The following is a 27,926-nucleotide window of genomic DNA, read 5'->3' on the forward strand; positions in this document are numbered from 1 at the left end:
AAAAATGAGGCAAAGCTCACTTAACGAGGGTCTCGCTCAGCAGGAGAAATTTGGGCCTCAATTGCAGTCATAAGCCGAGGACTCCCTGTCTTGTCCTCTGAGGCATGATGTGATGTCACCCGTTAACTCCAGTCTGGCTGGGCAAAACCTTTCGGGCTCTGACGAGAGCAGCAGAATTCGCTCTCCCGGCCCCCGAGGAAAGGAAAGGCCCCACAGATGCACATGCAGGGAGTCCTCGCCTTACGACCACAACTGAGCCCAAAACGTACGTTGTTGAGTGAGAAGTTTGAGTTTTGCCCCATTTTACGACTTGTCTTGCCAAGTTTGTTAAGTGAGTCGCCGCAGCTGTTAAATCAGTAAGCCGGTCGTTAAGTGAACCTGGCCTCCCCACGGACTTTGCTTGGCAGAAGGTCGCAAAAGGGTGATCACATGACCCCGGGACGGCGCAGCTCAGAATTGGGGGTTTGGTTATCAGGCTGAACCCCCAAAGGATCCAGCAGTGCCCTCTGGGGTTTCACCAATGGCTTCCTCCACCATAGATGAGTCGTCTTGGGATGCCTGAATCTTGAATTTTTTTAAAAAAATTCTTTTTTTCATGCATGGATTTTGAGCGGCTGCAGACGGGGAGGGAGAGGGAATCCCAAAGCAGCCTCAGATTCCCCCCCCCCCAGCTCTGCTCCTCTTCCTTCCAGGAGCTGCTGAGATCAAAGGGCTTCCCGGTTGCTGCAGCTGCTGTTTTATGAATGGGCCAAACTCCCTGCAAAAGGGGGGGGGGGGATTTCTCTTCCTGTTTTTGAAGGAGGAGGCGAGCGTTGCCTTCAGAGGTGTCTTAATTTGCAAGAGTCCCTGTTTTCCCTCCCGTTGGGTGGAGGAAGCTGGGAGGACTCGGGCTTTGAGGCTTTCGAGGCAAGAAATGCCCCGTGTGTGTTTTTAAGTGGGGTGCAACGCTGCCAACTCCTAAGCGGGCATCTCCACCCCTTTGCAGTAATTACAGAACATTCCTTTCCCTTGGGTGCTGCTGCCAGCCACTCACGCAGCTGCTCTCCGGGCTGAGAAAGGGCCAGATCAAAGGGGCTGGGCCAAGGCCAGGAGTGGGCTGGTCATCCCCTTCCCTTGGCCAGCAGAGCTGCCATCTTCCAGTGCACGGGGCCACCTACGGCTTCCTCTCAACCAGGCCGGGCAGTTTCCTGGAAAAGTGGCTGTGGAGGATGGGGCCACATGGGCGGGGTGGATGGAGCTCTTCTCTGGCTTGGAGAGACATTAATGGGCTTCCCTGAAACTCCGCAGGAGTCAGCGTGGGAAGAGACAGGGCACCAATTGTGGAATTAAGGGATGGGGTGGCCATCCATCGGACGAAGCCAATGTCTGGCAATTTAATTGGTTTTTAAAGGAAATAAAGCAAATGGGCAAAGGGCTGCCCTTCACCCAGAAGGAAGCATTGCTCTGCCGCAGGTGGGCAGCCGAGAGTCTTGTCCTCAGCTCTGGGACTCTGGGAAAAAAAAACTCTTTGCGCAGCGGATGGGCATCTACCAGCCACCAAGGAGTGGCCTTTGTAGGGCAGCACCCTGAATAGAACCACAGCAGCCTTGGGAAGAGCCGCTGGTCCCTCTGCCAGGTTCCACGGAGGGCCAGCAAACCTTTTTCGGTAGCCCGGTGCGGAGCTGGCACTGGGGCTGGGCGTGCAGGAAGAGCTTGGCAGCTGACTGACAGGCGGGGCAGGTGCCCGAGGGAGAAATTGTACGAGCCGGGAGAGTGAAAGCGCTGGGCATCGCCCGCCTGCCGCCTGCCGCCTTTGCCTGGCAGGTAAAAAGAGGCCAGCCGGGCTTTGCTGAGCCAGCAGGAACGGAGAGGAGTCACCACCCACCCTCCGGGAAGCTGGAAGCTTCAGCAGCCGAAGGGGCGGCTTCCTTCTCTGAGTCCCCCACCCCCCACCCCATGGGTCCTTTCTATGTGGAGGGCATCTAAATGAATAATAATCAAAAGCCGGGATAATACTGATGGTAATAGGCATCTTGGGTGCAATCCCAATACATCTGTAGCACCACTTGAACATTATGGGCATTGACACAATCCCCATCGGTCAATTGCAAAAGGCAGCTTTGCTTGGAACAGCTTACATCCTGCGATGAAACCTTTAGCACTTTCAAAGCATCCACATCTGCCTATCCCAGGTCCTTTGGAAGGACTCTGCAGGCGGACAAAAATGCCAAATCGAGCCCAAACCTCTGGATGACTAGGCGACCAACCATAATAATTTATTTTTTAAAGAGATAGATTTGTTTTCTTCCTCCCCTTCCCTGGATTCCGGTTGACTCCCAGACTCAGAGACTCAGATCTTAACCATCCTGGCTAATAAACCATTAGAGCAGCTCCTCCCTTTCCTTGTGTTTGTGTTGTCTCCTCCGAAAGCCATCTGGGCTGTAGGCGATCCTCTTACCGTCTCACGGCAGTGAGTTCCACAGGTTAATTACAGGCTGCGAGGCGAAGTCTTGCCTCAAATGTTGTTGCATCTTCGTATCTGAAGCTCTCCGGAGTTTGGAAATGGCCTGTTTTGATCTGACAAGCTTTCTGGGCTCCTCTGCCCCACCTGGGCGGCTGGGGGTGCCTCCCCACAGAGCAGCTAATGAGGGGCCTGTCCCCAAATCCTGCTGGGATATTTTGCCCCGGAGACTTGTTGACAAGAGTGCTGGGCAGTGCTGGGAGCCCTTGGTGGGAGGCATTTTGCCTAGACAGTCTCTCTAGCTTCACGGGGCCCGGCTGGAATGCCTGAGCCGAAATCTTCAGCCAAAACACGTTTTTAGGTGTCAGGATTCAGGAGTGAAGTGTTTCCTACTGAAATGGAGGGCTGTGATTGTGTGGCTGTGTGGCTTGACCCTCCTCTTTGTGTCCCCCGATGCAAAACCGCATTGCAAAGGTGGCTTTTTACCTCCCCTGCCAGACCCCAGGCTTAAAGCGAATTAAATTGGGGCTGGCTTTCCTTTTGCAGACAGACTTGTACTCCGGAGCCCTCTTCATTCAGATCTGCCTCGGCTGGAACCTCTACCTGTCCACCCTCCTGATGCTGGCGGTCACTGCTGTCTACACCATCGCAGGTGAGACGAAGAGGCCCTGTGCAAAATCTCCGGCTGTCAGCCCAGGCTGGTCTCCTGCAGGACTGTGATGGGACCATCCCCGAGTTGAACCAGAAATTCTGGTTCAATTCAGTTGTGGTTTGATTACCTGTAGGCTTTGTTGCTTTGAGGACCCATATATTTTTTGGCAACAAAGCAATCTCTTTGCCATTTCCTTCTTATTTTCACCTGCCGTCTTGGCATCTCCCAATGCTGTCCCCACCCGACTAGTAATTAGGCTGGCGCTGCTTATCTCGGGCTCCAGGTAAGGACTGAGAGCTACTACCTGCTGAGCCTCGCCTGGGAAGCCACCAGGTGACTTGAAGGAGACTTCCTGTTAGTTTTTAGTTCCAGGCAAACTAGGGTTTTTTTTGGGGGAAACCAACCAATTGCGTGCTGGGTGCTCTCTGAGCTCGAGTGTTGCTCATTACCCAACGTGGTAACATCATTGGTACCTTCAGGTAGCACTGATGGTGTTACCTAGTTGGGTCATGAAACGTTTGGTATGGAAACTGCCAAGCTCAAAGAGCAGCGAGGAACCCACAGTTCAACCTTGAGCTACAAAGGTTTTCTTCTCTTGGTACCAACCCGTTGTGTCAACCCCTTTCCAAGTTGCATCCTACATTGTTCCAGGTGGGCTGACGGCTGTCATCTATACCGACGCTCTGCAAACCCTCATCATGGTGGTTGGTGCGATCATCTTGACGGTCATTGGTGAGGACTCGAGACCTGCCTTTTGCTTTCTGCCCTTTGCAACTTGAGGAGAGAAGCTGGAGGTCATGGTGACAACCCCGGGGACTGGAGGAAAAGGCAGATGTTCTGTTGGGAGCAGGAGGAGCCAACAGGAGGAACCAGCCCAAGAAGTTCTGCCTTTCTCGTGCATCTCCACCCCCACCCCAAGACGACTTTCCTGTGTCTTTCAGGCAGGGAAGGTCCTTTCTTATATTTCAATTATCTCACCCACCCAATTCAGTTCTGTTGGGTGGAAAGAGCCACGCATGTTCCTGCAGCTTAAAGTCCTTTATTCTCTTTCTACATTTGTAAACAATTGTTTTGGACGTGGTACACGAAGGCCAGCCCTCCCAGGCATCTTAACTCTTAGCAGCATTTATGCTGGAATCGGACAGCCAACCGAAGACTGAGCCTGCCAGGGCTTCTTAGTACCCTTCTGGCTGGCTGGTGAGCTGCCCACCTCCTCCCGTGGAATACGGTCATTTCCCGTGACTTCCCTGGAGTTCCTTTCCTCTCTCTTAGAAGTTGTGGGAGCTTCACTATGGAAGCTTTCAAGAAGAGACTGGACTGCCATCTATCAGAAATGGTGTAGGATCTCCTGTTTGGGCAGGGGGTTGGATGACCTACAAGGTCCCTTCCAACTCTATTATTCTGTTCTGTTCTCTCTCCTTTGGGATGCCTGGCCTTTCCCCCCCTAAATTCAAGTCATACGTAGGGTGAAATTTGAATTTTCTGCTCCTGCCTTTAGCTTCTTGGGAGAGAAATCTGTCAAGGGGAAGGTGAGTGAGCTAACTAGTTGGGGTACAGTACCCATGTGCACCAGGGGAGCCGTGGGTAGATGCGTAGAAGGCAGGGGAGAGCAATGACACCACTGCATTGTCATTACGGGGCATGGGATGCCACGGTGGCTTTTGTGGTGTCTGTGTTGCCACTCTGGCTTCAACAACGTGGCACTAATGTCAGTGAGGTGATTGGATGCAAGGGGGCAAATCTCAGAAGGTGGGATTCACCCCCTTGCTGAAGGTGCAGACGGGGGTGGGGGTCTGGGAACATTACGAGAAGCTTCCTCTGGGGTCTCTGGTTGAGATTGCTGTTAGTGTAGCTTTCCTCAACTTGGTGGCCTGTAGATGCACCATGGATCCTTCTGGCTTATTGAAGAGTTTTGGGCAGCTGAGGAGTTGATGGAGGAGATGGTGAGCCCTTGGTTGCTCCTCATGCTTAGAGGTTGACCCAAGACTTGGGATCAACTGGAGTTTGACTCTTGAATGGGACTGAACCTAAGGTGGCCTACAAAGAGGACCCAGCTTCTTCTCACTGCCCATGATCTCTGCATTCAAATGTTTTGGGGCACAAGATGTTGGCCCCCTTCTTCTCCCACCTCATCCCGAGTGGAGAAGAAACCCAGTGCCCCAATGTCAAGGGTTCTCCCTCATTCTTTGGGGGCAAAGGAAGGAGATGGGAACCGTTGACTTGGAGGAGCACAGACAAGGGGGAGTGATGTGGTTGCTCAGCTCAACCACTGTTCATTGGTCCTCTCCTTGATTTTTATTTTGAGCAGCCTTCCACCGGATTGGGGGCTACCACAACCTGGAGGAGGCCTATTTAGCTGCCATCCCATCAAAGATTGTCCCCAACACAACTTGCCACCTGCCCAGGCGGGACGCCATGCATCTCTTCCGAGATCCCATCAGTGGAGACTTGCCCTGGACGGGCATGACTCTGGGTCTGACCGTCTTGGCCACGTGGTACTGGTGCACCGACCAGGTAATTGCAAAGCAGCCCAGCCCCCATTCCATTGGTCATTCGGGTGTCTCCACCGGCCTTACTGGTCCTTGGGGTGGGCGGTCCCAGGGGGCTTCCGCTTGGACTCCAATTGGGAAGTCTTGCTCTTCAGGTGCTTTGACTGGGAGAGCTTGCACAGAGGAATGCCCAGCGGAGTCCTTATTTCTTTTGGTGACTTCTGGCCTTCGGGGAGTGGAGTCAGGGTCTGACTAGTGGCTCTTGGGGTGCTTGTGTCACCTCTGTGGGAGACGGGGCCGGGCTGGGCATTCTTAGCAGAGGTGAAGTTCTTCCTTTGCCAGAACAAGGGATTGGTTGAGGTTGGGGCGGCTTTCTTGGCCCCAGTTCTGTCCTGTGGCCGTTTGCCCTCCTCGGAGCTTTTCCGCTGCTGGGGTCGGCTTTTGCCCCGTTCAGCCGACACTTGCACCCGGGATCCATAGCAGAACAGTTGGGGCCCCTGTGGACAGAGCAGAAAATAGCATCAAGAAGAGAAAAAGGCACTTGAGACATCCGCATGCATTTGTGTGTCCAGTGTGCGGTTGAGTTTTGCAAAGGGCTGAGAGACAAGAGTCCTGCTCCCACAAATGTATTGGAAATAACTGTTTTAATTCAGCTGTAGACTCTACATTCAATTTAGATCAGTGCTTCCCAAGCTTGGCAAATTTTAAGATGGGTGGACTTCAACTCCCAGAATTCCCCAGCCAAAACAGCTGGCTAGGGAATTCTGGGAGGCCAGTCCATCCATCTTAAAGTTGTAAAGTTGAGAAACACAGAGATGGTTGGTAGGTAGGTAGGTATGTGTGAGTGACAGAGAGAGAGAGAGAGAGAGAGAGAGAGAGAGAGAGAGAGAGAGAGAGGGAGGGAGGGAGGGAGGGAGGGAGGGAGAGAGAGAGAGAGAAATAAAGAGGTGATAGATCAGTGTTTCTCAAGCTTGACAGCTTTAAGATGGATGGACTTCACCTCCCAGAATTCCTTAACCAACATGGGGATTTTTCAATTCTGGGAGAATTCACTCTTGTGTCTTTCCAGGTCATTGTCCAGAGGTCCCTCTCGGCCAGGAGTCTCAACCATGCCAAGGCCGCCTCCATCCTTGCCAGCTACCTGAAAATGCTGCCAATGATTGTCATTGTTATGCCGGGCATGATTAGCCGAATTCTCTACCCAGGTAAATTGTGTGTCAAAAAAAAAAAAAAATGTTGTTGAGGAAAATCCTTCTGTTTTTTTTTCATACTGAAGAGGCCCGAAGGCCATGGGCTTCATAACTGGGGCACCCAGCCTAGCAGAGCCCAGCCTGGCCCAGGGAAGGAGACATTTACCCAGCTTGGCAAATGCAGCTGGCCCGGGACAGGAGAACTGTGCCATTGACTTCTCCTGGGTCCCAGTGCAGGGCAATTGACTGGCCTTGTTGGGGGCCGGTTCCTGCTCTGTCCACCCTGGAATGGGATCGCTTGCTCACTTCCTGAGCACAGCTGAGAATGCCATCCTCCGGAAATAATCTCAAGGGTGCAAACTGATTGACAGGAGGGTGAGCTGTGCACGAAACCTGCCAAGTGTCAGAGGATGCGTGTGTGGGTGGGGAGGGGAGGTATTTCTATCCATGGCTTGTCTGATATCCATCAAGGTTACTGCACTTCTCCTCTTCCTAATGTTAGAATTCAGGACTGTCCAGTATTAGGATAAGCCTTGTTAGTTAACTGTGGTTTGTTGACTACGCTGGGATAATAATAACCAGCAGCTTTGCACAACATGCTTCTTATATCTATGCCTTTTGTATAATTGTTGCTGTTGTTGTGTTGCTTTTATTTCCCTTGTTTTTTTGTTTTTTTTAAATTTGCTGGCTGGGGAATTCTGGGAGCTGAACTCCACCTAACTTTGAGTTGCTGGGGTTAAGAAAGCCTGCGACAGAAGTTAAAATGGAGCCCTTCCATTTAATTAGCTGGGTAACTGCACTGGCGTTTTATGTAATTATGTATTGCTTCATTTTAATTTAATTTTGATGGCATTGTTTTTAATTCTTCCTGTATTTTATATACATGAGTATATATATTATGTCTACATCGCCAAGAGGTGCACGATTGCGGCAAGAAAATAAACACTAATGACCTAATAAATTCGTAGAAGCAGGCCAAGCCAAGAACGGAACCAATCCGAACATGGCTTGTGTGAACCTGGTGGGGAAAACCACCAATCAGAGGTTGTTGGTCGGTCACGAACCGTCCTGGGGCCCCCCAAAAGGATGTGGTTGGCTTTAGACCCCCCATTGCAAGCACCCTCTGAGTGCAAGCGTCTTGTGCTAAAGAGCTTCTCCTTCCAGCAGTTGTCCTTGGATGGTCCTCAGCTATCGTATATTTTGACCCTGAAGCTTTGGACAGAGGACCTTGGCAGCTGGACATGACAAGGCTCAGCATCTCCACTTAGCATCGGTCCTAAATCTGGGCTTAAAGCACTTTGGGAGAACAAATGTTGACTCCTGGGTGGCTCTTCCCCAGATGGCTTAGTGCAGATCAAGTTCTTCTCAGGAGCTGAGCTCTTGGGGAAGGACTTGATAAATTTGGGAGGAAACCAAAACTATGGAGCTGGCTGTTCTGTCCCCATATCAGAAGGAGTTCCAGGAGAAGAGGCAACTCAATACGAGTAGAGTATAGCCTTTATTATCATTGTATATCATGTATACAACGAAATTGGTTTTAGCCTCACTGGTGCAATCCATGACAAAAAAATACAAACAACAAAATACTGTAAAGAATAAAGAATGAGAAAGTGTCGCAAGATGGGAGAGAAATGTGGGCCTGGAAGTCATATTGCCTCTGGGGCCATGAGATTAAGCAGCTAGAGCTAATTGCAGTTCTTTGGATGAGAAGGCCAGAGAAACTAACAATTACAGCTTTCAGTTGTTTTGTAACTTCACTACTGAGAGAGCAACCAAGAGCGACTGCAAATGATCCCCATTTGGCTATAATGGATGTCCATCCCATGTGGATAGCTCCCAATATCAACCATTATTTTACAACTGTTCTATTTCTTCTTCCTATTTGGTGGCTCTGGCCTGGGCTTCGGTTCCCATCACTCCTAGCCAAAGGATCTTCTTCAGGGTTCCAACCCAGCCCCTCAATACCCCACTGAGATGTTGGTGGACACAACCAACGTTGATAGGGTTGGGTTGGGTTGGAAGCCATGACCAAGGCCCAGGGTTGGGTTATCGATTGGTTATTGCTGTTGGCCTCTGATCCAGAGGAATATTCCTTAGAGCTGACTCATGGTGCTCTCACAGAGAAACCCAGGAACTGCCGGAAGAAGTGGGGTGGTGAAGGCCATCATGGATGGCTTTGAAAGGAGAAGAGACAAACTCATAGAGGATGAAGCTATTTGTGACCTCTGATCTTAATGCCTATATCTGACCTCCAGCATTGGAGATGGCTCTGAGCAGAATGGAACAGTTGGGCTGATGCCATGTTTGGTGGGCTACCGAGAAGATACACTGCTCAATGAGATAAGACTCTTATCTTCTCTCCATCTTGGCAGCTATTCAGTACAAGTGTGTTTCTGAGCAGCAGCCCCCAAGAGTCATCCTTGTCTCCCAGCCCACCACTCTGAGAAAGGTTCCCACAAGGAGTAACCCTTGCAAGTGGCCTTTCTCTCCAGGGACTGCTGTGACAGTCACCACCCAAGTTCTGGGTTAGAGGACGGCCACATTTTCTGCTATGGAACCCTGCTGGTTTCCTAGAGCTGAACCCACATGCTAAGGGTAGAACGCTACCACAGAAATGCCTACCTGTGGAGCCTCGCTCGTACAGGTAATGTAGCCAGCAGGTAAAGCATGCAGGGGGTGGCCCCTTTCCCAAACGCACCTCGTCTCCTCCAGGCTGTCACTTTTCCACCTCCTCCTTTGAGCGGCTTCCTCCAGAGGCGGAGTAAGCCTTGGTGGGGGGCTCCCCAGGGGGCTTACAAAGGTCCCCCAGCTGATGTAAGGCTCACTCAGTTTCCGCTGCAAGTGGTGAAGGCCGGGCCCCTCTCCGTTGAGAAGGAAGTCGGAGTTGGTCCTCCGCAGGGGGCACATATGGCCCGGCCCCCCGTGTTTGTCAGAGTGGATGGACGCGTTGGAGAGGTCGCAGCTATGGGCAGGGGAGCTGTTGGAGAGGCTTCTGTGGTCACTGGGGGTCACGTAGTCTTCCTCCTCTTCCTCTTCCGCCTCCCCCTCACCACTCTGCACCCCGTTCATGGGGAGGACGTTTCCTTCCTCAGTCCCAGCTGTTTCCGTGCTCACCTTGAGATGGTTCCCTGCGTTGGCAACCTTTGGGGTCCCTTCTTTGGGTGATGGATTTGCAGGGGTGGTCCCTGGCTGTTGTACAACAGCGCCTTCTGCTGTCACCATTCTCTCCTCTGCGTGTCCTGTTTTCTTGGAGACGGGGTCCTTCGCCTGGACTCTCCTTGGTTTGGGCACTGGGGCAGCAGCGCTTCCACCTTCTGCTTGGGGGTCCAGCATTTGCTTCAAGTGCTTGTTGTTGGCCAGAGTGGCAATGGTCTCCCCATTGACCAGATGCCTGGGAGACTTTTCCATGGGGCTAGTGGCCAAGGGTTTGGAAGGAGGCTCATGGGCTGGAGAAGGGGCAGATTCCACCAGGGGCGGAGAAGTCTGGGAAGGTTTGTTCTTGGCTTCTTCTTGAGCAGCTCTGTTCTTGGCCTCGAGGGCCTTTTGTTGCTTGAGGAGGTGCCTGTGTTGGGCGTTGGCCTTGGAGACATCACACACCTTGATGCGGTTGATTTGAGAAAGCTGGATGTTCTTCACTTTGGGGTCGATGATGTTGATGTAGCCCAGAATTTCGCTTCCAGGTTCTGGGTCGGGCTCCACCCAAGTAGGCAGGTAGTCGAACATATTGGCCTTCTCCAGGTTGAGGAGACCTGGGTGGATGGCTGGCACCTTCTCCGTGAGGTTGCTGGGCCTCTCGGACACGCGGTCTTCAGGGATGACTTTGCTTTGGGCTTCTGCCCGTTGTTCAGTGAGGACCTTGTCACTGCTGGCTTTGCCACTGCCCACCTTCTCGATGCTTTTGGCCTTGACCAAAGCATATTTTGGATTGATCGGTTTCTTCACCGTGGAGTTGGCCGGGATCAGCGAGATAACAGAAGGTAGGATGACCGGCTCGGGTTCTGGTTCCTCCCCCATGGGGATGGACTTGAGGCTGACGCTCCGAGACATGAGGTACAGCTCCTGGAACTGCTTGTCAAAGGCCTCGACCACCTGGCCCGAAAGGACGGAAATGACGTTCCGATCGGTCCTCGCGGCTGACCAGGTGAAGCTGGAAGGGAATACGGGATGGTTCAGTTGGGGGCTGACAGTCTCTTGAACTTAAAGAAAATGTTAAACAGGAAAATTGGCTAAGGACTAGCACCACTCAAACCTGCTAGAATGGTGTTACTCAACCTGGGCAGCCTTAAGAGGTGTGGACTTCAATTCCCAGACTTCTCCAGCCTGCGGAATTCTGGGAGTTGAACCCTCTTCAACCTGACCAGGTTGAGAAGCACTATGGCGAACCATGCAAAGGTGCATTTTTACAGCCAAATATTTGTGTTCAGTGCACATCTAGACCATTTTTCTGTGCAAACTCTAAATAGTTGCTGCTTGGTTGTGGGTCATGAGAAGAAGCTAAGTATTAAAGCTTTGGTTGTAGCAATACCCCGAGTTTTCTGTCTGATCTCTCCCATGAGAGTGGAAGGCTCTCTTTGGCTGCAGGGTCTCCCATAGGAGGTATTTTATGCCCCCCCTTCAGTTCTCCACTGGCATCCTTCCTACCCACAAAGCCATGTAGAGCCAGCTGGAGCACGTGGGACCCCAAATCAGGGCGTTCTCCAGGTTCTCCACCTACCTGTAAGAGCCACACACGGCTTTGTCCCCATCCACAAACATGAACTTCTGAGCCAAGGCCCCCTTGAATGTCATGGCGGAGCGGGTGAAAAACTCGGTGCCCCCAATCGTGCCGATGCGGAGATTCTGCAGACACAAAAGGGCAGGAATGAGCCGGAAAGCAGCGGATAAAAGCTTGCTATTGGGCGATCGGCACTTAAAGGACATTTCTGTTCATTTTGGGCACCCGGGAGCCAGAGTTGTGGTTTCCAACCCGGATGGGCAGAGGGCGGAGCCGGGAACAGGTGTGGCATGGCCGTTCAAGGTAGGCCATCCAAGGTTGACTTATTCAGCACAATACCGGCTTGCTGCAAACAGAAGAGGCAGCCAAGCTGATTACCAAAGCATCTTTGCAAAGCCCAGATAATTTGGACTGTGCGATGCCTGTTTTGCAAACCTCTCTTGGCTTTGGTGAAGGGAGGGGCTGGAGTGAAAGCGGGAAGTGGGAAGTTGTGGTGTGTGAAAACCAGAAAAGTGCAGAATTGCAACAAGCCAACATGTGTCGTGTGCTCCCTGTAATGGAGCCTCCTCCGTCTTGAGAAAGCGCTGAGCTAAACCTATTTCCCCAGCAGACTAGCTTATACCTCCCATTAATGCACCTGTGTGTCTTCTGAGGCTTTTGTGATGTTTCTGCTGAAAACTGACATTTGCTTCTGTTTTTTTGCCAAAACCACCCCGTTGCAAACCGGTTGCCACGTTTGCTGAACAACTACTGGAGGTTTTAAGGAGCAGGCCCACCGAGGCTGGAAGAGGACTTGAGGGCCAAGCCAAAGGCCACGTGCAGAGTTCTTGGGAAAGGTAATAAAAAGCCCAGCGCTGGATTTTCCCGTCTTTGGTGTGACTACGCTCACATTTGAGATGTTCTGAATTCGAGAAAGGCGATGGGTTGGCGAAAAGTCAACAAACCCCAGTGGCTCATAAGGAAGAGGGCAGCTTTAACAGTTCTCGAGAACTTCTTTAAAAGTTTGGGTCAAAGGGAAGCGGAGAGTCTCCGAGGGAAAATCTCCAGGAAGAAGGTGGAGACCAAGGGCTCAATTAACTCCTAATTGCTCTCATTCCAAAAACACGTATATTTTTTTTTCATCCTCCCGGCCCTTCCTCACCCAGCCAGCATTTTAAGGCTGAACGCCTTGTTTTGTTCTGAAGTTAATGAATGAGGTTAGGAGATGTTTATTCTCCTCCCTTCCTCTGAAGAAAAGCAAGCACAGTCCGTTGAAAATAAGCAGCCTGAATTGACAACAAGAAAGGGGAAAAATGTGGTTGAGGCAGCTGTCTTAAGTAAGAGCCATGTTGTTGATTGAGCCGGCCGGAGCAGAACAAAAAAAAACAGGAGCAAACAGCCGAGAGGGAAGAGGACCAGCATCGCAGCTCGTGCCAAGGATTGAGTCACTGGGCAAACATGTGCTCAGAGATCTGGGGACATTTCCCAGGGTGCCTTGTGGCTGACCCCTCGCACCTGCGTGTTGACTCTTACTGGGTGTGATGGTGCTGAAGCTCAGGTGTCCTCAGATGGACACCAAGGCTGATGGGAACGGAGCTGCTGTTCCCTCAAAGGGAACTGTGGAATTTTAGGACCTCAGAGGTGGGACTGTGTGGACTTCAGTTCCCAGAATTCTGTGAGTTGAAGCCCACAAATCTTAAAAGTTCTTGAGGTTAAGTATCCCTACTCTATAGCACTGGAGAATCCAGCTTCCTGGAGTCCCTCTGGAGCCCACACAAGCAAACATCTCCAGATCTTTGAAGCAAATGCGTTGGTTTTGATTGGAGCAGCTTACGAGCTTTGAAAATGGTAAACAAATCCCTTCCACAGCCAGGCCTTTTGTCAGCGTTATGTGCTAAAGGTGGAGCCGCATAAAACGAAGTTTTCAAAGAAAAGAGCTGAGCTGGAATGCAGGCAGGATGAGGCCTTCCTCCAGGGCAGTTCAAGGCAAAGGTGATTTTTCTTTACAACCTCGCAATGGCTAAAGTGCAGTCCCGGGCTTCGAAAATGAGACCAAGGGAGGTCTCACCTTTGGGCCCATGGAATATATGTGTGTGTGTGGCTAGCAAGAGGGCAAAGGGCAAGGAGTGAACTCATCTGCTCAGCCCCGTATCTCTTTCAGGAGCGCTTCAGGAATGCCAAGCACGCTCTGATGTGAAGACTACGACAAATCTGGATCCATCACCAGCCGCTTTCTGACGTAGCATTTTGGAAACCTACCACCGCTCAAAACCTCATCCGTGGCCTTACGCATATCCTTCTTTTCCTCAGCCCCCGTTTGCTTGATTTGCAAAATGGGGACAACGAATCTTAGGATGTGTGCATGGTGGGCTCAACCGTTTAAAACAACCAACCGAGATGTAAAAGTCATCTTGTCATCCTATTGAGCCCCTGCAAAATGCACCTTTGTCGGTCATTGGGAATAAGAAACTATTCAGGCCTCCGACAATGGGTTCTTGGCATGGAAAATGTATCTGAGCCACCTCTTTACCTGTTTTGGTCTATAAAAGTTAGAAAACAGCAAAAACAATTCACCAGTGGAACGGATTGCCACCAGACGTTGTGGGTGCTCCCTCACTGGAGGCTTTTCAAGAAGAGATTGGACAACCGTTTGTCTGAAATGCTATAGGGTCTCCTGCTTCAACAGGGGGTTGGACTAGAAGATCTCCAAGGTCCCTTCCAACTCTTTTATTCTGCTCTGTTCAGTTAGAAGCTGAGAGACCTTGAGTTCTAGTCCTGCCTTAGGCATGAAGCCTACTGAGTGACTTTGGGGGCTAGTCGCTCTCCTTCTATCCAAGAAGGTGGTCCTGGCAAAGTTGCTTCTGAAACTACAGCCAAGAAAACTGAAGAAACCTATCCCTAACGTCATCAGAGGTTGACTTGATGTGGGGGGGAAGCTTTCTAGGTGTTAATCAAGACTCTGGATGGGATTGGCTGGCAAGCGCTGCCGCCTCCGAAGCCAAGGCTTAAAGGAATTTGGGAAAGTTGCAATTATTGCAAAACGGGAAAGTAATTATACCCTGAATTGACCAATGAAGACATCGGCTCAGACTACAAAAGGTTGCCTCCTAAGCACCCCGAGGGTCTTTTATCTCTCCCCTTTTGTGGACAACGTTTCAACTGGACTGTTTGCGAGACTCAGGGCTGACTTACCTTCAGGTGGCCAGGATGCATCTGGGCTCGCTCGCACATCTGGAGGAAATATTTCAGGTTGGATTCGTCTATGATGATGTAGACGGCCACTTTCCTCCTGAATCCCGCGTCCAGGAGGTCCTTGAAGATGTCAACGTCCGTGAACATGTCCATGACCACTGCAATCACCTGCCAAGAAGGAGAAAGGAGACCTCAGCCACGGGAGCTAAACGTATTTCCAGATCTGGCTTTACCTCTTAGTTGGCTGGGGATTCTGGGAATGGTAATCCCAGCATTTGTGGAGGTGCCTGATTCACACCAAGCATGGCAATAAATCTTGACTCTCCGGCTCCATCACCCCAAAGTCAAGAACTGGCTTACAGCAGAACCTCAAGGACTCAACACGGCTGTCTTAATGGCTTGATTGCAATTAAGACAGAAGCTATCTGCATAGAAGATCTGCCTCACGCAGAACGTAACAACTAAGCTCTTTCTCCATGCCCACTTCGGGGTTCAAATCCTAGATCTTGTCTTCCTTCCTTTTCAAGTCAACGGAAATTGGGCTGTTCTCTTCCTGGCCTTCTGACTGGGAGATTTTGGTTCAAGATTTACCTAATGATTTTGCCTGGCCTGGGAGTCACTGGTTCTCATCTCACTGCCCTTTACAGGGAGAAATTAAGTAGAGAGAGAGAGGCTTACGTGCTGGAGTAGAGCAAATGTTGCTCCTTGATTCCATCCCATAAAGTTCCTAGAATGTTCTCCTTGGATCAACACACACCAGTTCTCCATTTCACCCCAAATATTCAAGAGTCCAGGACAGTGGTGGGATTCAAATTTTTTTACTACTGGTTCTATGGGCGCGGCTTGGTGGGCGTGGCATGGCTTGGTGGGCATGGCTTAGTGACCATGGCAGGGGAAGGATACTGTAAAATCTCTATTTCCTCCTGATCAGCTGGGACTCGGGAGGCAGAGAATAGATGGGGGCGGAGCCAGTCAGAGGTGGTATTTACCGGTTCTCCAGAACTGGTCAGAACCTGCTGAATACCACCTCTGGTCCAGGATTAGATGGCCTTGCGAAATCCACCCCCCATCTTTGAGCCGGTGGCATTTGCTAATTGCTTGGATGGGGACCACATTCCAACATTTGGGGCAAAACAAAACCCATTTTCCCGTAACAAACCCTCAACGCAGACCGCCTTTCCCCCAGGATCCCTCCTGGCTATTAAGTTGTCAACGCAATGCATACTTTGTCCCAAAAAGCTTCTTGCAGAAAAAGTGAAATGTCTTCAAGAAAAATCCCCAAGGAAGTCCAGTTGCCTTTTGAAAAAGCATCTCTGGGACAACCATGGCTTGGATGATTCTCCATAGACATGGCAAACTTTGCTTTTTCCCCTCTTCAGAGGCTGAGTTTGGGGCAGCTTCAACTTCCAAAGGGGAGCAAAGAGTCCCAATTCCTAAAGATCAGAATCCCAATCCAGGCTGCTGCTGAAAGAGGCTGGCTGTAAGGAAAAAGGTGTTTTAAGGTGGCCTGGTCCCATGTTGCACTGAGAAAAAGCCTCTCGCGCTCGGCCAGCTTTTCCAAAAGGAAAATCTTTTCCATCTGGGTCCCAGCTGTGTGGGTGGGCCTGTTTCTCAAAACAAGAGCTAGGAAAAAAGTACTTTTCGACGTCTGATGCAGCCCCACCTGCCCTGAAAGGAGGCAAGACGTGTTTACATCTTGTAAGAGGAAAGGGGGAATAGTATTTCTGGCATGAGCTGCCTTCGAGTTGAGTAACGTAGTTCTTACAAGAGGCGGTCTCGGCTCCGAGAGGTTCAATTCAAGAGCAGGAAAGTCACCGGATCAGCAAAAGGAAACCGAGGCAGGCGGCAAAATTAACCAGAGAGAATTGAAACACGATCGGGAGCAGACGAGGTGAAATGAGAAGGGAGCTGGTGCTGACTTGCTCGGCTTCCCTTTTTAGAGAGTCTGAGAAAATGTAGGAAGAAGGTTTTTTTGCCTATAGGAATGTGTGGGTTCAAGGCAAGCCCTTTCCTTTTCCCAGGAATTGCGGCCCACATAAATGAAGGGGAGGATACCTCTTTTTCTGTGAGTTTTTGCACCCCGGTCCTCCAAATCTTGGCAGCCTCCTAATTCTGAGAATTGAGTTGGCTGTAAGGCAGTATTTCTCAATTTTGGCAACTTTAAGATGTGTGGACTTCAACTCCCAGAATTCCCCAGCCACACATCTTAAAATTGCAAGGCTGGAAAACACTTCTGTAAGGGGTGTGTGTGTGTGTGTGTGTGTGTGAGAGAGAGAGAGAGAGAGAGAGAGAGAGAGAGAGAGAGAGAGAGAGAGAGAGAGAAGGAGGGAGACTAATGGGATTTATTTACAAGCAAAGGTCATTCATTCAGTTTGTACAGCCACTCATTTTACAAACACCACTATCACTAACTGCTCACACGGTTAAAAACAAACAAACCGAACAGTCAAATAACAACAACAGAAAAACACCAAAACTCTAAAAACTTTAAATGTAGGTTGCTTCTGGTTCTCACGGCCAAGACTTAACTGACTTTTCTTGCTCAAAGGGAAAAATCAGGGATCTCGGTAGCCAAACCTCCTTTTAAAAAAAGAAACATAGGACACGTTGCCGTTTTCACACCACAGTCACAGCATTCTGGATCCTCACAATACGCCAAAGGTGAACCAGCCAAACAGGATTGGTGGAACACCCTAGAGTGATCCGAGATTTAATCGAGCTGAGTCTGTACAGTTTTGACTTTGATTGATCTTGTCGAGTGGATTGTATGAACTGCTGGTGCAGAATATGGTTCTGGACACCTGGGAGAACCCAAAATGCGGTTATTGGGGGTCTCTAGGAAGAGGCAGGATCCAGTTTTGAGCGAAGGTTTCTGGGGTGGCTCTGATCTGTTGCAGTAGAGCCCCAGTTGTTGGTTGAAAGAAGGAAAACATGAGAAGAACATTACGGGAGCTGATTAAGCTCAGAGATGTTTGTGCTAGGACTCTTCTCTCTCTCTCTCTCTCTCTCTCTCTCTCTCTCTCTCTCTCTCTCTCTCACACACACACACACACACACACACACACACACACACACACACACACACACACGTGAAAAACCCAGCAGAACATACTTGGGTCTGTGTTTGAGTCCTAAGGTAAGCTGTGAGGTTGCAATGTGGAAACACGTTCTCTAACAGTCTATGTTGCAAAATCTTGACTCTCTGGAAGAGTCAAAAGTTGCCTTTTGGGTAGAGGGTCTTTTCTTCGCTCTGCTCCCCAGTTTCCAATAGTGGTTTTACAGGAAATCCATGGAAAAACCACCATCCAGGAATGATGGTCGTGTCTGTGGCTCTCCCATGTCATATTCAGTGTGTGTGTTGAGACCATAGTGGTCCTTGAGAAAAGAGGCCCCACCTAGTTATCTTGACCCACGAACCAGAAAGTCCTTCAGGGGCAAAGAAGTCCAGATCCCAGAGTGTCTCCTCCTGACCTCCCCAGGACACAGCAGATGGACCACAGGTGGCCAAGAGGCCTCTAGAAGAGTTGAAGTAGACCATCGTCATGCCGAACTTCCAAATTGGGAGAACTTCACGAGACCACCCTTTTCCTACGTGGTCCTTGTGGACCAGTTGCAATCGAGATGCATCAGGATCTGGCTGTGGTGCCAGCTGTTTTGGTGTTTACCAACTGGAAGGGGCTCCACTTTGAACAGGCTGCCTCAGCCAAGTTTTCTCAACCATTGTTTTTTGGATGCTCTTGATCAGCTGCGCCTTCATTCCAGGGTTTGGAAGATGTATCTCTGGGCGAGGCGATCGTGATTGAGCAGGGCCTCTTCTCCATGGGAGGTCGGGACACAGCCATCTAACCTGCTTTTGGCAGATTGGGCAACCGAGGCACGCCTGGAAGGCTGAGTGGCTTGCGTACACCACCAAGCCAAGCTGCTAAGTGCCATCTCATGACCAAACGGCTGCCTCTCCCGTGGCCTACTTAAGCCTCCCTTGTCACACCAAGCAATTAGCTCACTGTCTCAAGATGCTGCCTTTTAATCACACTTCATAATCCCGCTCCGTCATGTTAAGATCAGCCTGCGTCTTGAGTGTCTCGCAAATACCCCATGCGCCACGCTCGGCACTTATACCGCCATGACAATTGTGTAACTGTGGCTGGTTTTGCTCAGTCCCCAGGTGCGATGGGAAGAGCCGGAGGGGAGAGGCAAGGAAATAATTTGTCAGGCGGACTAGTTCATGGGCTGGGGGTCTGCAGAGGGTGGTCCCAAAAAGGCAAGATAGTGGCCCCAGGATGGTGGGATTGAGGTTCCATGTGGATTTTCCATCACACAGAAAATATGAACATGTGGGACATTCATGATACGTATAAGTATGGGTGGACTTTTTGGAACCATATCCTGTGTACATCCATGTTGGTGTGTAACTCGGTGGTGACCTCTGGATCTCAGATTTCCCTTGCAAAGTAATTTTTTGTTCCTCCTGCAAACTTCATGGGGTCCAGAGCCAACTGAAACTCTCACCTGGGTTCCCATATCTGGGATCCAAAGTTGAGGAAGTTGGAGGAGATTTGTTGGCCTAATTAAGGGCAAAATTTCCCTTCAGGCGCTTGCAGATGTTGCTGCCTCCTGCTTTCATCTCGGGCCAGGCACACGTAACCTGTTTTTGAAACTCTTTGGAGAACAAACGTTGAGTGTCTCTTGGGTCCCAAGTTTTCTCTTGAAGCAGCTTCTGCTTGCTAAAAAAAGATCCGGATTTTTTTTTTTTTTTTGCTTTCCCAACGGATAAATCTGTTGTCCCATTTTCCTGAGATGGATTGCTTGGGCAAGACAGCAGTTCTCGAAAACTCTGTTTCTCCAGGGCGAAAGGTTCTTGAGGAGTTCTCAAATGCTTTGTCTCTGCCTTAGCAGGTGGAGGTACATGGTTAGTTTTGGGCGAGGGCCCACCTAAGGCACTTGGCTAGCTAGGGAACCATCAAAGCATCCTTGGAAATGGAAGGGACCGTCTCAACCTGCAGATTTCTCCACATCCTTCTGTCTGTCCATCTTCTGGCCGGCTGTCAGTCCCATAGAGTCCATCAGTTCAGTGGCTTTGAATAGGAATGACCAATCCTGTACCCTACCCAGCATCTGTTCCATCATCCACAGCCCATTCCTCCTCCCATGCTCCTATCCCTGTTTATGATTCCTGTGGTTGCCGAGGATGGTTTCTGTGCCGCGTTTTGGGTTCTTGCAATAGAGGAGAGTCTTTGGAAGGGCTGAGTTCAGGCGGGTGGGAAGGCGATGGGCCAGGAATTGTGCAGCTGCTGTTTGGGGCAGCTCCATCTGCTTTGTTTTGCCATAGGAAAAGCAGAGTGGCAAATTCCCCGGGATTTAAAGCAGCAAGGTGGAAGGCGAGAGAGCCTCTTGTTTGCACACAACTGCAGCGTTTTCCTGTGGCTTCAGCTATGCTGGCTGGGGAATTCTGGGAGTTGAAGTCCAGACATCTTAAAAGTTGCAAAGATTGAGAAAACTGCCCTGGACGCCCCATCAACACAACCATCCTTGGAAATGGAAGGAAAAAAAAGAAAGCTGCCTGATAAACTCTTATGCTCCTGTCTGTCCAGTTCTCTGCCTTGGCCGACCAGACCCTCTCAGATCACGGCACGTCCCCTGCAATCTCTGAGTCTCCGGAGAGGGGCGGCATATATATATATATGGGCTCTGCAAGAGGCATGAAAAGGTGCGCCGGTGGGGAAGAGCAGCTTTGCTGAAAGAATCCGGGGCCCAAAGGTTTGGCCAGGGGCTTTGCTGTTAGCAACGGGGTTAATCTGGAGGTCAGGCTGAGCAATCCTTGCTGGATAAACAGAGCAGCACCGAGGCCGCTTGCAGACGCCCCAGTGCAGCCTTTCAGTGTTTGTTCCCCCTCCTTTGTGAGTCAATAATTATTTTCAGTGCTTTGGCTACCAGGGGAAATAGGCAGAGCCCTGTCAATTCAGCGTTTACCTGCCCCTGCTAGGTAACTAGCATCAGCAACTAATCCGAGGGCCTAAAGATACACTTTAATAGACTGGACGGCCATTTGACCCAGATAGGGATCTCCTGCCTGGAGTAGGGGGTTGGACTAGAAGACCTCTGAGGTCCCTTCCAGCCCTGGGATTCTACTCTCTATGTACCAACAGCAGAAGGCAAAAAGACCTTTCTTCTGATGCAGCTTTCCAGGCAGCCGAGCGAAAAGATTAGCCTGTTAAATTATCAATTAAAAGAGAGACAAAGAGAGCATAGTCCCTGCAAGGTTTAAAAAAGAGGAAAAAATAAAAGTTTTCAGGCTTTTCCAAAAGGGAACGAGAGCCAGGTATCATTTTCCCAAACCAAAGTTGGATTTCTGCTAAAGATTTCATGGCGATCGTAATCCAAAAGAAACCAGGATATCCTGGTTTGCAGTTTCCTTAACCAGGGTTTCTTGTCTCCAGGTCTCAAAGCTGAAACTTACAGGAAGCAGCTTTTTCTCTGAAAAGTAACCATGCAGAGTTCGATTGATTCGTGTGTAATACTATTTATATAAACAGTTTCCGGACAGGATGCTGTTGAATGCTTCACAAACCCACCCAAGGAAACATTTCAGGAATATCATTCAGCATCACCATTCAAACGGTCGATTAATGGTTTTATCCCCCCTCCCCCCAGCTGATCTGCCAAAATAAGTCCTGCACTCTGTCCAGAGTTCTCTGGTGATCAAATGCCGGAGTAAGAAGCCAACTTTCCCAAGCACTCCTCCAGTTTAGCAAGGGGACTTTTCCTCCTCTGGGCTTCCTCTCTTTGCCTCGTTTTGTCTCCCCTTTAAACAAGCCACTTTCCCCCAGAGACCCGGTTGGCGCTGGCCTACTGTGAACTACAGATCCAGGCCTTTTCTTAGGTCTCTCCACAGTTGGATTTTCACTGTGCTGCAGTTATTCAGACTATGTGGCTGGTCTGCATTTTTGAGTGGATTAGAAAGCAGTGATAGATTCCTCCCAGCCTGTTTATGGCCTTGGAAGACTGGATGAAGTGGCCTCCATTGCTTCTGGAATCGGCTGGTCTTAAATGTGGAAGATGCATTGAGGTGCCAGCCAAGACTTAAGCTGTTTTCCCACGCTCTTAACCAGGGCTCTCCAAACTAGTTTCATGAAGAGAAGGGCTGCCCCGCTGCCACTGCTGGTGCTACTGTGTCACACCTGCAGGTTTGAAAAGACGTATGATGGGAAGGATAAAGGAAGCTTGAAAGACCTTTGATCTGCTCAGGCTGCCTTTTTCCTTGATTGCTTCCAAGAACACCTTTTCCTTTTTTTTCCCCAAAGTGCGGTTATGACCAAGGTTCATTTCTGGATCAGATCACGCGGAATTGGTTCAGGAGCCAAAGTCGTATTTGTGGAACTGAGTGCAATAGGTTCGCAAGGGTCAGGAACGGAAGAGGACAAATTGGAGCCTCTTTGGCGAGAGAGTTCTCATTTCTGAAATAAGAAAGAAAGAAAGAAAGAAAGAAAGAAAGAAAGAAGAAAGAAAAAAGAAAGAAAGAGAAAGGAAGGAAGGAAGGAAAGAGAGAGAGAGAGAGAGAGAAAGAAAGAAAGAGTGGTCTCAAAAACATCCATTTGGAGACCTGGAGCAATGTTTGAAAAATGCCACTCAGAGCAGGATGAACAAATGAACCCTGAAGAAAAGTGTATCAGAAGAGGCCGGATCTCATCAGCTCTCAGCTGCCTTGGAGGAGCCACTAAAAAACAAAAATTTGCCCCCCAGTTTGACCAATGGTTTCATAAACGATGGCACCAGAGATTTGTTTCCGGATTTTTGCAGGATTTTTTTGACTTTCCAATTTAGCCTGCCGCCCTAGGATTGGCCAATGGCAGCTGTTAGCAACAGATCTTGAAAATTAAATGTTGTGAGAAAATGTGACACAGAAATGACGTGGAATTTGACCTGCCCTAAAGGCGTCTGGTCTGTGATTCAGTGGCCCGAAAAGAGACAGGTGGAATCGTCCCAGACAATATGAGAAACTACTTTTGAATGTTGAGAATTTAATGATTTATTACATTTATATGCTGCCTGTCTCACTCTCCAACTCTTCCTTGCCTTCTGCTGTGACTCCTTAGTGGGTGCAATGCAGCTGAGTTCATCTAAAAACCAGAAACTCCACAGATCAAGTTGACACAGCTCTGATAGTTACTGAAATTTGGGGAAATCTCCCAACTGAAGGCATCCATGCTGGTCCTTCTTCATAAGGTCCCACTGATGCATTCAGACTCAGGCTCCTCAGTCAAGCCAGCCAAGCTGCAAAAGCTGCCCATCTCTCTAGAGCTTTTGAATATTTCTACACCGAAGACTCCATTTCTGTTCAGAAAGCACATTTGAACCTGGAGGTGTGCCTTTGGTCCACAAGGAGACCTCCTTTGAAGTAGGCAGACCTTGGAGCTGCATCTGACATTACAGGAGACGTGAAGGCAGAATCTCCCAGCTATAAAAGTCACGTTTCCATCCAAGACCTGCCACCACATTTTCTGACTCTTCCCTAAGGGGAACACCTGGACAGGGGACAAAAGGCACCAGAATCCCCTAGGAAAGCTTTGAAATACAGAGAACTATTTTCACTTTATGTTGAAAAAAGTGGACGTTTGGCCATTTTCTGGAGGCTTCTTAGAAACGCAAGATGATCACTTTTGCTACTGCAAATAAAACAGATTCTTGGTGCCTACCCAATGCTGGGTTAAGGCAAGGCAGCTCAAAAGAGAAGCTTAATCTCCTAAGGACACTTTGATGTTATGGCTAGAAGGGTTTCACAAGCCCAAGCTTGTCCAAGATAGTTTTTGGTGGAGTCCGGATGGATCAACTCAACAAAAACTCAGCGCCTGAGATCCAGTGTGAAGCAATCATGGGCTTGTTGATTTCTGGAGGTAAGCATAGCTAAAAAGTGTGAATTCAGCTGCTCTTATTCGTCAAGAGGCAATGCAACCAATCAATTAAACAATCCTGGTTTAAAGTAATTTGTGAACCCAGCTTTTCAAGTCAGTTGCTGACTAATGGACTCACTTTAGTTTTTCACCATTTATGCATAAATGTGCAATTGTTCACTCTGTTTCTCCCCTCAGATGCAACTTCCATAATCTTGGCTACATTAATTTTCAATTGACAACAAGATGGCAACAACATGGCATCATTTGCATAGAAAAATACAGATGTGTCCACATCATCAAAACAAAATATGTCTCCGTCACCAAAGGTTATCCTGACATGTTTATCCAAAAATGCAGTAAACAATCCACAGGACATCACACAACTTTGTGTGATGTCCTGCTTCCAGCTGACCCATTCGCAAAGCATCAGTTAATTCTCACACCTCCATCCTATGCCATTTTTTTCACACGTAGCAACCAACCTTCCGATCCATGTTTGAAAAAAACATTCCATACGTCAAGCCTATTCAACTTTATCAAATGCTTTCTCTAAATTAATAAACACAAGGTAAACTTACTTTCTCACAGACAAGTATATTTCTCAGCAAAGAAAAACTAAAGAACAAGAATCTGGTCTGAACAGTTTCTACCCACCATAAAGTTTCACTGAACTTTTCCATCTTGCTTCTTGTAAACCTCTGTATTCTTTCGATATTTTGAAAAGGCCACTGTGATACTGGTATAGAAAAAGTCAGCTTCACATTTAGAACATCTCATCATCCTTCAAGCCACTAATTTTCTCCGTCATTCACAGTAAGCAATAAAATCAGTTATGCTTCTAAAAAATGTATTAATTCCTTTTCATGCAAATGTGTGAATAGACTTGTTATTAAGCCATGTCTCAGAAATAAAGACTTTGTCCTAAGCAGATACTCACCAAACTAATCACCATTCTTGGATTTCTGATGTTCCAAGGACTTTACTTTCTCATGTAGAGTGTTTTCCCCTGGACTTCATCTATTCAGAATATGGCAGAATTTTTTCCCCTCCGAGGCCATCCTTGGTTTTGCAATGGAGTGTAACATAATTATCATCAACCTGTGGATGTGTGCTTTCATACACACAACAGCCTAGATGACAGCAAAGTACGCTCCCTAACTGATATCTTAGCCCTTTTGTTATTAAAGCCAGAGCTTTCCTTCCTTGCCTGTATGACCAGCTCTGCTCCAGAAGTCCATCTTCATTCGGACCGATCCCGTCATTCCCTTTCCTTTGGCCGCCCTGCAGACCACAGATCAGTGGTGAAATCTGAAGCGCCAAAAGTGCACTTCATGCGCGCATGCAGTGCCCACCACACACCAAATGCGAGGTGCGCGCGCACGCAGTGCACACCAAAAGGAGGCATGGGGTAAGTAGAACAGCACGCAGGGTGTGTGTGTGTGATCAGCTGTGGCATGCGATCTTCGGAGCCTTTTTTTTTTACTTTTAAAAAGATTTTTTTACAACCCATAAAAAAATGCTTTTAAAAGGTTAAAAAAAAGGCTCCGACGATTGCAAGGCACAGCTGTGATCGTTGGAGCCTTTTAAAAAACTTTTTAAAAGCATGTTTACTACCAGTTCTGGAGAACCGGTAGTAAAAAAATGCTAAAAAAGTTAAAAAAAAAAAGTTCCGATGATCACGCGTCGCTCGGAACGTTCTTTTTTACATTTTTTACTACTGGTTCAGTGAACCAGTAGCCTTTTTTAACTACCGGTTCGGGCGAACCGGACCGAACCGGGAGCATTTCACCCCTGCCAAGGATCTATTGTTCTTTCTTTTTTTTCCTTTCATTTCAAGTTTTCTTTATTACCACTCTTTCCTGTTTTATCTTTTTCTGCTCCAAAATAACATTTTCCATTTGCTGTGGTCATAGTCAGAGAGGCCCATTGATGTTGATTCCCAATGCCCACCAAGGCTTTGGTTAATGCAAGCTTCATGGCATGCTTTTTGGTAAGCCATTGCCAGGGGCAGCCTTCCTGGCAGGTGGCAATCAAGGCCCACCCACATCTCATGTTCTCCCAAGGGTGTTCATGCTCCCTTCCGCAAAGGACTCAAAATGGCAGCCACACAACCACAAAGTTCCATCCCTTTTTACACCCAGCCCACATCAAAAGGGGGCAGGGTCTTGATGGCATCTCGACTCCTTTGACTGTGGGACCCCTTGCATGCTGGGGTCTCTAATCTTCCCGACAAGCCAACTTCTCACCGACTTGGAATGCAATGGACTGGCACAGTCTCAACGTCTTTCAGATATAATTACAGGCATTATATTTCATTTCTCATAATACATTTAATTTCTCATTATGGTTTGATGACAGGTGTAACTGAAGATTTAAAAAATGGCTTTTTGGCTCCCTTTACCTCTACAAACTACCCTTTGATACTGCAATTCAAGAGGGATATAAATGTGTGGGAATCCGCCAGCAGGCACACGCCGGAAAACACCTTCATTTGCCTGTTGACAGGTTTAGTTTCCCAACCTAATGTGGTAAAACTAAATAAATTTATGTATTTATTCTGGGCTGGCAGCTTTGTCTTTTGCAATGGAAATCGCCTTTGCACCAGCTGCGGATGCTTGATTGCTAAACGTCAACCGAAGCTCTAAAGATTGAAAACGAATCTGGGCCTGGATCAAACACTCCCGATTTTAATTAATCTGAGTTGAAAGTGAATTAGGAGGAGGAGGGAAAGGTATGTCCAGGGCTGGACTGGAGGTTTTGAAATATGTTAATAAAGTGAGAGTACATGGAGACCATTTGCAGTTACTTTTGATTGAGGTAGTTGTTTATAATAGAGGCTTGAATTTTAATAAGTAGCCTTTTATCTCCTTCTTGCAACAGCCTGAAAAATCTAGGTCACAGTTACTCCCATTTTACAGTTGGGAACACTGATGAAACTGAAAGTTGCCGGGGGCCTTTGAACCAAATGGCCTTTTTCCAGCTGTGCATCGTATGGAATTCTTGGAGGCCCAAATCCGATTCCCTTCCCGTTCCATTTCTTTTTCTAAGTGAAACAAATAAGGCTGGTTGTGTGCCATGTGTAGACTTGGGAGGCCAGACACAAAGGAAACGTAAAAGAACGCCTTTCAGCAAGACCTGGAACCCATTTTCCGTGCAAGGAGTCAGAAAGAACAAGAGCGTTCTTGAGCATCTGCAGAGGACCTTTCCCCACGAACAGCTATTTGGGATTACGGAAGGCGAGTAGCTGAGATTTTAAAGAATGAAAAACAGAGATTTTGGCTCAGTTTTGATTCATGTTTTGGGGAGTCAGACAATTTCTGGGACTGGGGGCCTCTTCCTTCCACCCCATTCTATCTCCCCAGTCTTATTTATTTATTTATTTATTGGTTCGATTTAGTCTTCCCAGTGTCATGGATGCTGGCTTCTAACCATTAGCTCCTCAACCTGTCACTCATCCAGTCCCACCTCTTCTCCCATCCTCTGGGAGATGGAACCTTGTCCTGGGATCGAATCTGCCACCAGGTGAGAGAGCAGCCATAAACAAAGCCTGAGATGAGCTCACCATCCTCCAGGCGGATCTCCCAGGAAGCTCCTGAGATGTTGAGGTTGGTTCAGAGGACATCTAACCCAACACACACACACACACACACACACACACACACACACACCTACAGCCCTCTCACCTTCTGAGCCTGGAAGATCATCTTGCGCACGACCTCTTTGATGTGGGGCTGGTAGTCAATGGGTGGCTGCATGTAGACAGCTGCCCGGGTCACCCCACGGTACGCAATGGCTTCTGGCCAGCCAAGGTCCAGTTGCGGGATGGATCGGTCAGATCTTTCCGGCCAGTATTCCAAAGAAGGCCCTGGGCCTTGGTCATCGGTCTGGCTGCCGCTGTCCACGCAGCCACTCCTATCCTTGAGGGGATACTCCGCACCAGGGTCATAGGTTTCCAAGGTCTCCAAGACTTTTTTGAGCTCCAGCTCGGAGAGGAAGTCTCGGATGTTCTCCTTCTTGAGAACTTCGTAGAAGGCTTCCGGCCCTTTGGCTACCAGAGCTTCTAAGGCCAACCTCTGCTCCTCGCTGTAGAAGAATTCGGGCTTGGATTCACTGGATCTCCAGTTGACGTGGCTGTCGTCCAGACACTGAACCTGGGAGAAAGCCATGGTTGGACTCAAAAACCAGGAGGAGAGTCTATTCTCCACCAAGAATAAATACAAGCTCAGATACGCGGAGAAATAATTTAGTGGTGGGTATTCCTGAGTTGAGCAGTTAGCAGCAGCAAATAGAGTTCTTCAGCTCTTCCAAAGGCTCTTGAGAAGTCTTCCCCGGTTTCGCCAAAGTTTCGGATGCTTCAGAGTCTTCTGGCCTCCACCTCC

At 48.9% G+C, this 27,926-nt stretch overlaps 2 protein-coding genes across 2 annotated transcripts in view; one reads left to right on the top strand and one right to left on the bottom strand.

Annotated features, from left to right (window-relative positions):
- Window positions 1-27,926, top strand: part of SLC5A10 (solute carrier family 5 member 10) — a 46,007-nt gene that overhangs the window by 4,777 nt on the left and 13,304 nt on the right. The window contains exons 6-9 of the mRNA XM_070954855.1: window positions 2,987-3,092; window positions 3,744-3,824; window positions 5,401-5,606; window positions 6,651-6,786. Of these exons, the coding sequence (XP_070810956.1) occupies window positions 2,987-3,092; window positions 3,744-3,824; window positions 5,401-5,606; window positions 6,651-6,786 (529 nt within the window). The remainder of the gene's footprint in view (window positions 1-2,986; window positions 3,093-3,743; window positions 3,825-5,400; window positions 5,607-6,650; window positions 6,787-27,926) is intronic.
- On the bottom strand, window positions 5,472-27,713 carry FAM83G (family with sequence similarity 83 member G). Its single transcript, XM_070954854.1, has 5 exons — window positions 27,231-27,713; window positions 14,657-14,824; window positions 11,486-11,610; window positions 9,394-10,918; window positions 5,472-6,078 (listed from the first exon to the last, which is right to left on the bottom strand). Exons 1-5 carry the CDS (start codon window positions 27,711-27,713, stop codon window positions 5,665-5,667), a joined length of 2,715 nt encoding a protein of 904 aa, XP_070810955.1. The 3' UTR covers window positions 5,472-5,664.

The sequence above is a fragment of the Pituophis catenifer genome, unplaced genomic scaffold, assembly GCF_029215685.1.
Source record: "Pituophis catenifer annectens isolate HBS135680 unplaced genomic scaffold, rPitCat1.0.hap2 SCAF_16, whole genome shotgun sequence".
Lineage (NCBI taxonomy): Eukaryota > Metazoa > Chordata > Lepidosauria > Squamata > Colubridae > Pituophis > Pituophis catenifer.

What these genes read in the sequence shown, in the direction of transcription:
- FAM83G (XM_070954854.1), bottom strand. Translation starts at nt 27,713, where the DNA reads ATGGCTTTCTCCCAGGTTCAGTGTCTGGACGACAGCCACGTCAACTGG. An exon ending in TGATCTTCCAGGCTCAGAAG is followed by an intron (nt 14,825 to 27,230) that starts GTGAGAGGGCTG and finishes CCTTCTTGGCAG; the next exon opens with GTGATTGCAGTGGTCATGGA. An exon ending in GTACGAGCGAGGCTCCACAG is followed by an intron (nt 6,079 to 9,393) that starts GTAGGCATTTCT and finishes CTCTGTCCACAG; the next exon opens with GGGCCCCAACTGTTCTGCTA.